Raw genomic sequence first — 11,417 nt, 5'->3', positions numbered from 1 at the left:
CTGCAGGCTTTAGCGGGCATATCGCCGACTGGCTGAGTGATGGTGAAGCTGATCTCCGTGTTCACGTCCACCAATGATCTCGTGACGTAGAAAAGTCCCACCGCCGTATCTCGATGATACCCAGGATACAACCCAACGCTGTTTGACCTCGCAACATCCGCCGTCCTGGCGGGTAGCTGGTGAGTTGCCGTCGACTGGGAGACGCCGACTGCATGCGCGTCAAGTCTGAGACGAAGATCCCGGGGATGGTGTGGGCGGCTTTTACCTTAGTGACCAGCCTTCTGCCAGCTAAGAAATGGTCCGTGTTTTTTTTTTCGCGTGACAACGCAACCTAGAGTATCGTCCGCGGCGTTCCCCCGGCAGCCTGCGCCTTTGGTCTCTGCAGCCCTAGCCCCCTCCCGCCGTCGCGCCTTGGCCGTAACAGGAAGAAACTGTCTTTGAAACTGTTTCCGCCCCTCCATTCTCTGTTCCTCGTCGCGCCTCGGTGGGCCGCTTGCGGCGCCTCTGCTCTCAAATTCTACACATTCCTGGTTACGCCGTCTCGCGCGCCCCTTTCCTTTGGCTTCACCCTCTCACAGCTCTCGAGAGGGACTTCTGACTCCGTTGTACCCCGTTCGTTAGCCCCAGTGACAAGAGCATACAACCAGGTGCCCTGGATGCACTTTTGTCTCGTCGGTGGCGGCCCGAAGGTCTCACTAGCTGTTTTCTCGGAGCTCGCTCATTCACCGCATTGCGCAGATACATATATCCCTAGGTTCTTGTCCCGTCCAGGCCGTACTCCGGCGCCGACTTCGCCTCATCGTTGCATTCCTGCTAGCGGGAGATCACTTGGGACTCTCTTTCATCCGTACACGCCTGCAGTGCGTAAAGCATTCTTTACTAGACGCTTTCGCCACTGTCCTCCAGCCTTTTCGTTCGGCGGCTTCAACCTATCCCGCAACGTGGCATCCGGAGTGACCGCCTTCACAGGAGATCACGAGCCAAAGCGCCTATTCGCTACTTTGCCATGTACCACCTCTCAAACCAAGATGGCAACGAACGGGACAGCAGGTGAAGCCAACGGCGCTACCCTCGATCTGAGCGAGCAACTGAGAGGACTGCGTGTTCAAGTAACACAAAAAGGGGAGCATGTCCGGCTATTGAAACAGGCGAACGCGTCAGCTGAAGAGATCGCTGCTGCTGTAGACGCTCTTGGACAACTTCGTGCACAAGTGGGTGTACTGGAAAAACAGCTGGAGAGTAGCCGGCCCCTGTACTACCAGCTACGTACCCAGTGTGAGAATCTGCTTAAACGCCGATTCTTCATAGCGCCTGCCTATGAAATCTATGGAGGAGTAGGAGGACTGTACGACTTTGGACCACCCGGTGAGTAAAAGACTCCTGGTTGTCATTTACGTGTGCTGATCAGTGCCAGGAGAGTTCACACTTGCGAGTTCTCCCTGATTCTGTGGGCTGCTTCACAGACACTGGATGCTGTCCCCCGTGCAGTGCTTTCCTTTGTATGTCAGCTGGGCATCTCCGTGCTCACACGAACGATCTATAGGCACTCTCATATCAGTAATAACCTGGTCTTGGCGTTCGCGTACGTACATAGGCATCCTTTCTGTAGCCGCAGACGGTCTAGTCGTCGTGGGGAGACGTATTTCACTGTTTGTTGGTGCAGCGCCAAAGAGGCCTAAGGTCTGTATCCTGTGCGAGAGTTTCCACTCTCGTTGCCCCAAGTTCATTTTTGCGTGATACTTAAAATACTGCTGTGGTAATTTACCTGGTACAGGCTGTGCTCTGAAGGCGGCAGTGGAGCAGCTGTGGCGTCAGCACTTCGTGCTCGCGGAGGATATGCTTGAGGTCTCTGGGCCTTGTCTGACTCCGCACATCGTTTTGAAAACTTCAGGTAAGCAAGAATGATGTTTTGTTGCACTGTTCTGTGCTCACGCACCTGCATGCAAAGGCACTGTAGTCATCCATTTCTGGGGTCCTAAGTGTATTATCTGTGTTCCCCACTTGCCCACATTGTTGGTTTTTTAATGTTGGTTTTTCAATCTCTCGGCTTCGAAGGGGGATAAGTCACTTCCGGAATAGAGTTGTGTATGGCCTTTATTTTCTTGGGGTCAAACATGTGTGCCGTTACTACTCTCTTATAAAGATGTGTGATTCTCCGTCTGAAGTATTCCCCCTTGTTTAGTGACCTCTACACTACATGATCGTTTGCTAGCCTGTCTATATCTGTCTGTCTAAGTCAACCCTTTACAGTTGGTCTTTTTGGATTATGCCATGATTCTGAATGTCCCTTTTCTCCTCTGACGGCGAGTGAGAAAACGGTAGGTTTTCTTTGTAGTCTTGACGGCCCGACGGTGTGGAAGGATGGTGATTCGAGTTATAGTCGAAAGCCCCGAATGCCAACCAGGGCAGAAGGGTGTACCGGTCGTATGCCTTTTTACCAGACTGCGTACGATCCACAAACTACTTCTTCTTCTAGACTAGGCACTTCGGTTTTTACGCGCTTTCGTAGAGGGGACAGTTTGGTGGCGCGCTTTCGTAGAGGGGACCGTTTGGTGGCCACTTCTTTTCACTCGTCGTTCAAAGGGAGTACGACAACGCTCCCCCGCATGTCTTTGCAATGAGCAATCACGGAATGGCTCATCATTTTGTGTACTTCTCCCGCGCGTGCCATCTCTGCTTTCTGCTGAACAGGCCATGTCGATCGCTTCACGGACTTGATGGTGAAGGACACAGTGACGAATGACTGCTTACGAGCAGATAAGTATCTAGAGGAAAAAATTGATGAACGCCTGAATGCAAGGGAGGGAGTTTCGCCCGGAGAAGCAGAACGGCTCTCTCTTCTGCGCAGACAGGCTGACGCTTTATCCGTGGAAGAGATGAAGAAGGCTCTAGAGGACTTGCATGTGAAATCTCCTGCGGGGAATCCTCTTTCTGATCCTTTCCCTTTCAACCTCATGTTCGGTCTCAAAATCGGACCGAAGGATGAATCAAGTGCTACTTCGGAAGACGGTCAGGGTTCTTCTAGTAACAGTAATAAGAAATCTACACAAAATAAGGCAGGATCCCATGCTCGCACTGCTGAAGGGAAAGGCTATCTACGTCCGGAGACAGCCCAAGGAATTTTTGTAAACTTTAGACGTCTCTTAGAATATAACGGAGGGAGAATGCCGTTCGCAGCAGCTCAGCTAGGCTTGGGTTTTCGTAACGAAATTGCACCTCGAAATGGATTGCTGCGTGTGAGGGAATTTCAAATGGGCGAGATCGAGCATTTCGTTCACCCAGATAGGAAAGAACATCCGAAGTTCGACCAGGTAAGAGGACTCAGGCTACCTCTGTTCTCCAGGGAGAAACAACTCACGGACGGGAAAGTTATTCGTGATCTTACTCTTGGGGAAGCGGTAGCAAAGAAAATTGTAGACAATGAAACCCTGGGATACTTCTTAGCGAGGACGTATCTCTTCTTGCTGAAATGTGGTATTGCTGAGAGCGGACTGAGGTTCAGACAGCACCTGACGTCCGAGATGGCCCACTACGCGAAAGACTGCTGGGATGCTGAAATCGAGTGCAGCTACGGTTGGATTGAGGTCGCAGGACATGCAGATCGCGCTGCATTTGACCTTTCCAATCACTCGAAAGTTAGCAAAGTGGATTTAGTTGCATTTCAGAAGTACGACGTCCCTCGGGTAATCGAATACGTGAAGTATACTCCAAACAAAGGACTCTGCGGAAAGACATTCAAGGATCGGCAGCAGGTCCTGCATGATGCGATTGAGGAAAAAAGTGACGACGAACGGCTGGCGATCGAAGAAGTGCTGGCCAAGGAAGGCGAGTACACGCTCACGTTGTGTAACGGGGAATCTTTCAAGGTGACCCGAGACATGATGAAATTTGAGAAGACATCGAAGAAAGTCAGCGAAGAGTCGTTCACTCCTGCAGTTATTGAACCCTCGTTCGGCATAGGTAGAATCATCCACTGTATCCTTGAACACGCCTTCCGATCTCGAGGAATCGTAGATCAAGAAGAGCGGTGTTACATGGCGTTTCCTGCTGTTATAGCCCCAACCAAGTGCGTGATCTTACCTATCAGCAGTAATGCTAGTTTCAATGATCTCTTGAACCGGGCTCGAGCGAAATGTGTGACAATGGGGGTCTCGACGAAGATCGATGCGTCTACAGCAAGCATTGGGAAGAGGTACGCCAGGAACGACGAAATCGGTACCCCCTTCGCCATCACAGTCGATTTCGACTCGCTTAAAGATGACTCCGTCACTGTTCGGGAACGCGACTCCATGGAGCAGATTCGCACCAGTTTGACTGATGCCGTCGAGCTCGTTGCAGCCATGAGTCAGGGCAGTCGCACATGGGCGGACGTCAAGAAAAACCACACGCTCGTCGTTGTGAAGGAGAATTAAGCGAAGCCGCTGAGGTTGGCGAACAATGGTTTTCGGAGGAGATGAAGTTCTCAATGTTAGTGGGAACTGTTCGTGAGTGCCGAAACGCTGATTCGTGGCCGAGCCTTAGTCGGCGCCTGTAGCGAATGAAACTACGTTGTGAGATACTAGTGCGTGCCGCTTGTTTCCGAGGGGGGCTGCTGTCACCGCGTCGAAGATTATGATCGTGTCAAATTGTGAAAGCTTATTCCGCAGAATTGTAAAGTGGACCCGTTCAACAATCAGTGAAGGAAAACAGAGCGGTTCGGACTGCGACTTTTTGGGTGACATTACAGACAGTGTGAAAGGAGGAAGACGAACGCAATTAGAGCAGGGTGCGCATGAGATTATTTTTTTTTCTCAAGTAATTCTATCGAAACGTCCTCCGCTGCTACCCATACGGCGGCAGTTCTGACACGGGCCCGCGTCAAGTGCCGTGACCAGCGCTTTACGGTAATCACAGTCGTGATAGTGTCATCAGCTGTATTGTGCAGGAAGTTTCTCACCACACGGTCTTCAGTTTTGGGACTTCCGGCTACGCGAAGTCTCGCCATGGTGACGGAGGTAGGTTCTGAATCAGGTCTGTTCTGAGATGAAATTCCCGTTCCCGAGGTCTAAGCATGACCGGGGCATGTCCAGGCGACTCCCTCTCTTGCACCACTGAGACATCTGAGACATGTTGAGAACATCTGCCATGATCGGGAGTATTCGACGGAATACAGGTTTGTCCATGTTCGTGAGCGGATATACGCGGCCCGCTTACTACCGGATAAAAAGTACGATTACCGATCGTAGACTGGTGTAGCTATCCCGGTCTCCTCTGGGGGGTGGCACCAGCCCGGAATTTTGTGGATGACGTGAATATCCATGGGCATTCCGCCACGGAGCCCGATTGATCGAGGATCTAGCGGTCTGTTTCTGAAGATGCCCCCACATTAAGCTTCTGGACCGAGGTCCTTCGGACCTGACGTGCGTTTTTTCCGATTGCTCTGCTGCAGTCAGAGGCCGTTGTGAGTGCCCGAGCTCCGTGACGCCTGCAAGGATATGCAGCTGTACATCTGCCATTGTCACAATGTGCTAGAGGACTAGAGGTTCCGAGTCCGGCTGGGTTTACTTGTAAAGGTCCGCAAACCCTTTCAAAACACTTCTTCCGCGACTTGCCACGGGTTCTCTCACGGCTGCGGAACCGACACGGGGACTCGCCTGACGAGAAGCCGTGTTTTCATGAACCTGTCTTTCCCCCTTAAAGACTTCGGTGCCTATACGATGGACAGAAGATCGTGCAAAACTGCTGCACTCAGCAAAGATCCCGTGGAGACGCGGAAGTCTTCCCTCCCGAGACAATACATTTCCAAGAACAATGAGACCGCATTCTCTCCCACAGAAGGCGATGGGGACAGAAAACCACCCTGGATTCCGTAGCCGTGTAGATATCTGTACAAACTCACGCCTACTTACGAAGAACACGGTTAAGTACCAATGAAAAAACGTGCGACTGATCCGGTGTGAAATGGGGCGATGGTTTATTAAACGTCAGCTGTTGTGTATTACCGGTATTTACCGCCCGTTAGATAAACACTAAACATATTCGGCAACAGTACTCGGGTTCCATGAAAGAGAGGAAACCTTCTTTCACCAAAGAAGAGAGGCACTCCGTCATTCGAGTAATCTACTCCGTACCACGTCGTGCCGTCTACGCAGAAGTGCTGCTCGACGACCATGCTTAGACCCTCTTCACAAATGCTGAAAACCCTGAGCTTAACACGAGAAGCGGCCTGTTAACAAGCAGACGTGTGTACACGATGATGGAATAACGCTGCAGAGGCCGCGCGGCGGCTGCCAGGGCCGTGGTTTTTCCGTCTCTTTCCTTGTGATATCTATGTAGTTCTTCCTCTTTTTAGAGCCTTTCCCTCCATGCTTCACTTTTGCCTTAAAAAGCCTTGTGTCACGAAGAGCAGGAGTCCAACAAAGCCGACAAGCTTCATCTTGAGAGCTGAAGTTACGTACGACTCATAAAAATTTAGCCTCTGTCTACGTTCTTCCCGCCTTCCAACTTGGACTGATCTGAGGAACTCCTTGTGACGGAAAGCCAAGAAAGTTAAGACAGGGTGAGGAGCAACGCATCCTGGCAGCAAGAGAAAGAGTAGAGTGAAGCAGCGGAATGTCGCATTGCCCTGTGGCTGTTCAGCAGCTCCATAGCAGGACTTCTTTTTCGGACGGAAAAACAAACGACGCACGCACTTGAATGCTCCGTATGAACGGCGAACGCTTCATGAAATCTTGCCGCCCAGTCGAAGAAGGGGTCATAAAAGCTGCGAGAAGGCATGGAATAAGACAGTGAAAGCATAGAGCAAAACAACGGAAAAGCATGGACCTGTCTGTCTAAGGGAAGCATCAGCACTCCGTCTGATCTGCTCGCTACGTCTACGTACGTCTACACCCAGTGGGTGGATACCCGTCTACCGCATTTTGAACTTCAATACAAAGATATTCTTGCCTCGGTCTATTTAATTGTATGCGTGGAAAAGATGAGAAACTATAGTCATCTTGGAGAGCAGACACACAGACACAAACAGCGAAGACGCCCGGTGACTCTAGTAGCCCGGAACAACCCAATGAGATGCCAAAGTTTCTTGATCTAAAGAATTACCTCCAGAGCAGTGCCATGATGAACCACATGCGACAGGTAGTAATCGTGGACTGCTGATTTTTTCGCTACACAAGGGAGAACTTCTTCTATATACAGACACCTACACATGTATACGCATACACGAACCCTTTTTCACAGATGCGCACGGCGTAGGGGACGTACGCATGCGTGTGCTGTAATTCTAAAGAATCTCTTCCGCATTGTTCATCAAACTCTTCATCTGTAATGGTGCGAAGTCTTCTTTCTTTCGCAACAGACGGTTTATGTCTGCATGCAAAACAGCCTACAAAGGTGAAGAGAAAACCACATCAAAGGATACAAAAACTTGTCTTCAGAACGAGGGATGACTACTGGTAGTCCAGGCAGCATCGTCCCCTCACAGAAATATGCCCCTTCGTATAGCATCAAGCGTAGCCTATACTAGGTGGATCTTCGTATTGAAAAACCAGTTCAACAGCAATGCCGTCTGTTGTCGAGCATCTCACAGTTATCATTTGCTCTCGATACCACTACGCCACCTAATGGCTTGATACTTTGGTGTGGTAAAAATCGACGCATTCTGCTGTTACGCGTCGTGCATGCAGTGAAGTCTAGAATGTATTCGAGGATTCGTTTACTGGACCCATGGTACCACCTTGAAACCTGATCCACACGTGCGTACGTTCACGTATATATGTAGATATGCATATGTGCATGTATATTAGAGAGAGACAGTGACAGAGATGGCTTTCAAGGTACACTGCACAACTGTGAACATAGAAACGTATAATTGAATTCCACCCATACAACGGCACGAGGAGAAGAGCTGACTAGGCAAGAGCGTATACGCCCAAACGCATGCATTCTTTTCTTCTGCCCGGCAATCAGTAGCTTATGAACCTCTGCGTTCCCTAAACCCGAAGGACCCCACTCGACACCACCTCTTCAGTCCTCGCTACTTTCTACCTCTCTCTTTCCGCTTTAGAAAAAAAAGGAAAGAACCCCTATAGATGCCCTTTCTAGTTACACTTGTCTCCGTTCGACAGCATGCATGCACACATGTGACTGTATTTTTATAACGGAGAAAAGGTCAAGTGCGGGAAATCCTGAAAGAATAGGTATCAAACTAGGAAGAATAATACATATTACGTAGCTGAGGAAGAAGACAGCTCTGCAAGCGAGCGAAGGAGATGCAAAAACATGGGGAAGAAAAGGAAGGCGAAGTTGAGATGATACTGTTCTCCCTCACCTTAGGCACAATGGCGTACAGTTCATCCATGAAAGTTGCTGAGGTACGCGGCCCCAAGGTGAAGAGTGTCTCCCGAACCTGAAGACGACGAAGGAGAAACAAGCAACCCCTGAGACAACGCTGACACACATATACCTCGGCTCACCATTCGCCACACTTGATATGCATGCCCGTATGACTGCATTTGTATATATATATATGAATGCACGGGGTTGCCGACGGATACTGTGTACACACAGGAAAAGTAAGAGGAAAAAAGGCAGAGACGGAGGCGGCTTTGGCAGATGTGTCTCGTGCGGTTTGAGCGCAGCAGTCCACCCAGAGACGTCAAAAGGACCATGAAAGGTAACGTGGGGTCCATGCTGGGTATGTGAGTGTGTACATATATGTATATACACGTATACACAGATATGGAAACATGCTAAAAAAAGCGTATGTAGATGGATACATGTAGCCAGGACTCATCTGCAGCTCACAGACGGCCTTCGTAGGTCGTATAGTATTCATCAACTTAAGAGATGACTGCATGAAGAGTGGAAAACCTAGAAGCAATCAATCAGATGCACGCGCACAACCCCATAAACATGCTCCTTCTCCACTTCGCTAAACAGGTAAACGTAGACTGACACATACAGACACTTACTCCTTACACCTGCAGATCGTGCCGCGGCGTTTCCGATTACGTTTATATCTATCTTGACATGCACGTATGCTCCCGACGTCCTTCTCGGAAAGCAACGCTCAAGTTACAGATGAAACCTTAACACGAACCCTCCCAACACAAAGGCAAAGATAAACCTCGGCCACTCAGAAGCCCGGAGGGGATATTCACTTGCACTGTGGAAGACATGCGCGCGCACCAAGAACTGAAGTTCCATCCGTTGCGTGATAAGCTCTCGTTCATTCTCTCTCCAGATATTGACTTTCCCTACAATGAGAGAAGAAACACCAGAAGCAGCCAAGTAAGTTACATTCATTCATACACGCAGAGGGGATGATGATACGAAGGGTGCAGCAAGCACCGCAGAGAAATAGATACGGCAGTCACGCTTGAAACGACGTTCTTCTACACAGGTAGCTGTAACACTTTTGGAAAGCCGAATCCTCTTCTCTGCATAACTACGTTTATAGATACATATAGATGCATGCATAGGAATATGTGCTCAGTACGGCGTCTAACTGTTACCTGTACGTCCGCATATAGAGACATACACCGATGGTGGTGAGTGAAGGAGAATGGGTGAGAAAGGCTAGTCAAATCTTCATCACGAGAAGTATCCAGACAAGGCGTGCCCCGTACACTTCTGCAGAATTACCGTAGATCACTATCTACACCAAAGAGAGGTATGCTGCTCGCACTTCGTCTCTTCCACCCTATACTTTTTCAGCCTAGTTGTCTTGCTCGATCTACATGTAACAGATACATCAATGAACTCAGCGTCCGCTCTATCTCTTATACGTTGTCACGGGTCAGCCAGCTGAGACTCTCTTTCTAACAGTTTCCTACACGTCTTTGGATACACGTATATGCATGTACGTGACATGAGTATGTTTGCTACAGGATTGTCGGGCATATCCAGGTGGGAAGGACGCCTCCTCTATGCAACTACATACTAACATCCACCTCTCTCCATCTGCACACCCTAGCATGCATGTAAAACAAGAAGCCTTACAGTGGAATCTACCTGAAGAAAATATGCCATTAGTAAGGTGGGTTCCGAATGGTAAGCGTAGACATCAGACAACCAGCTGTCTATCCTTTCATCTTACCAATGACAACAAGAATCAAAGTTCGCATCTGCCGTAGTAAAGGTAAAATTCGTTCTGCTCGGCGCATACTGACTGCAGAAACAGAAGAAAAAGACACAAAAAGAAGCTGTGACAGGTAGACACTACTGCTTCGTTGTCTGGTTTGGTTTGATATGGTTTAACCATTGCGACGGCCCTTCTTGGATAAATGAGAGGGGCGTAAGCCCCGAGATCTTCGCTTACAGCCATGCGGTAAGATACGCACGAAAGGACACCTTCTTTTGATTCATTTCCCCTCTACAGGAATCTGCCTGGTACAGAGCCTTTGAAAAAAAAAACGAGCTATGACTTCAAGCATCGGCTTGGTATCCCTACATAACCATCCTCAGTCACGGTGTACGGACACAGATGCGCTGTATACTTGCTATGCTGTTCGTTTTATGAAGCAGTTCTCACAGACACTCTCCCTTGTGTGAGGTGTCCGAAAGAAAAGGAGAAGATTCGGACAAGCATGCGACACTAGTACACTGACAACTTGCTGATTTACACCCATGTACCTCGCAGCTTGAAAGATGAGTATACGTTCAACGGAGCAACCAGCACCTGTGCTGAGAGAGAAAAAGCAACGTTATGTCCTTAGCGAATCTGGCCTCGAAACTCACTATAGTAGAGAACTGGAAGAAGACAAACGCACAGTACCATCGACACGAACGTCTCCCAGAGAGATCTGCAGTGGCGTACATACACAAAATTTGAAACAGCACAAGCAACACTGCATGAATGCATGCATCCTCCTCCATGAAATGTGGACTTTTGTAAGTCTCGCGTAGAAGCTGCATGCAAAAAACCTCATCTATCTACACCCTTTCGTAGCAAACCCCCAACGAAGAAGAGGTACTCGCATAATCCAGAGACACGACAGGTTACTACCATATACACGCCGACGCAGTTCAACTCTAAGATGTGCTGCAGAGTTCTCACACCGCATCAATATCAAACCATCACTTCGTCTCTCCTCCGCTTTATGCTGGAAAGGAAGATGAGCTTAGAGGACAAATACATGACAGTGTTGGCATTCACACATCTCTCATTATCTTTATACCGTGGCGGAGAGATCGCCCCTTCTCTATACAGGCCTGTGTATGTACCGAGTTCCTCAGGGAAGACACACATCCCCAGTGATCTGGAATGCATAGGGACCACTTTTCTCTCTGTAGGATGGTGTTGTCGCTCCCATATACGTAAATAGATACTCGATCACATATAGATGAAAGAGAAAGATATGTGTACTGTGAAAAGGCTCTTGTTTATGCATCTATCTCCACCGCACATAGAAAAACTTGTCATCATCCCCCCCCCC

At 49.1% G+C, this 11,417-nt stretch overlaps 2 protein-coding genes across 2 annotated transcripts; one reads left to right on the top strand and one right to left on the bottom strand.

Moving 5' to 3' along the window:
• Positions 1 to 194: 194 nt before the first annotated feature.
• Positions 195 to 4,683, top strand: CSUI_005205 (glycyl-trna synthetase). The gene is made up of 3 exons (XM_068065383.1): positions 195 to 1,365; positions 1,775 to 1,891; positions 2,692 to 4,683. Exons 1-3 carry the CDS (start codon positions 657 to 659, stop codon positions 4,410 to 4,412), a joined length of 2,547 nt encoding a protein of 848 aa, XP_067922638.1. The 5' UTR covers positions 195 to 656; the 3' UTR covers positions 4,413 to 4,683.
• A 310-nt stretch (positions 4,684 to 4,993) lies between these two features.
• CSUI_005204 (glycerol-3-phosphate acyltransferase) lies at positions 4,994 to 10,786 on the bottom strand. The gene is made up of 6 exons (XM_068065382.1): positions 10,720 to 10,786; positions 10,079 to 10,150; positions 9,169 to 9,236; positions 8,309 to 8,386; positions 7,243 to 7,363; positions 4,994 to 6,742 (listed from the first exon to the last, which is right to left on the bottom strand). Exons 1-5 carry the CDS (start codon positions 10,757 to 10,759, stop codon positions 7,262 to 7,264), a joined length of 360 nt encoding a protein of 119 aa, XP_067922637.1. The 5' UTR covers positions 10,760 to 10,786; the 3' UTR covers positions 4,994 to 6,742; positions 7,243 to 7,261.
• Between the last annotated feature and the right edge of the window lie 631 nt (positions 10,787 to 11,417).

Source organism: Cystoisospora suis (assembly GCF_002600585.1).
Source record: "Cystoisospora suis strain Wien I chromosome Unknown contig_2522, whole genome shotgun sequence".
Lineage (NCBI taxonomy): Eukaryota > Apicomplexa > Conoidasida > Eucoccidiorida > Sarcocystidae > Cystoisospora > Cystoisospora suis.
This window is presented reverse-complemented; position numbering and strand designations above follow the sequence as displayed.

Bases quoted from the DNA above. Each gene is read 5' to 3' on its own strand.
- CSUI_005205 (XM_068065383.1), top strand. From the start codon at position 657: ATGCACTTTTGTCTCGTCGGTGGCGGCCCGAAGGTCTCACTAGCTGTT. The intron at 1,366-1,774 runs GTGAGTAAAAGA...TACCTGGTACAG, and splicing joins GTACGACTTTGGACCACCCG to GCTGTGCTCTGAAGGCGGCA. The intron at 1,892-2,691 runs GTAAGCAAGAAT...TCTGCTGAACAG, and splicing joins CATCGTTTTGAAAACTTCAG to GCCATGTCGATCGCTTCACG.
- CSUI_005204 (XM_068065382.1), bottom strand. From the start codon at position 10,759: ATGGTACTGTGCGTTTGTCTTCTTCCAGTTCTCTACTATA. The intron at 10,151-10,719 runs GTGAGTTTCGAG...CTGTTTCTGCAG, and splicing joins TCTTCCAGTTCTCTACTATA to TCAGTATGCGCCGAGCAGAA. The intron at 8,387-9,168 runs GTGCGCGCGCAT...CGTCGTCTTCAG, and splicing joins GGATGGAACTTCAGTTCTTG to GTTCGGGAGACACTCTTCAC.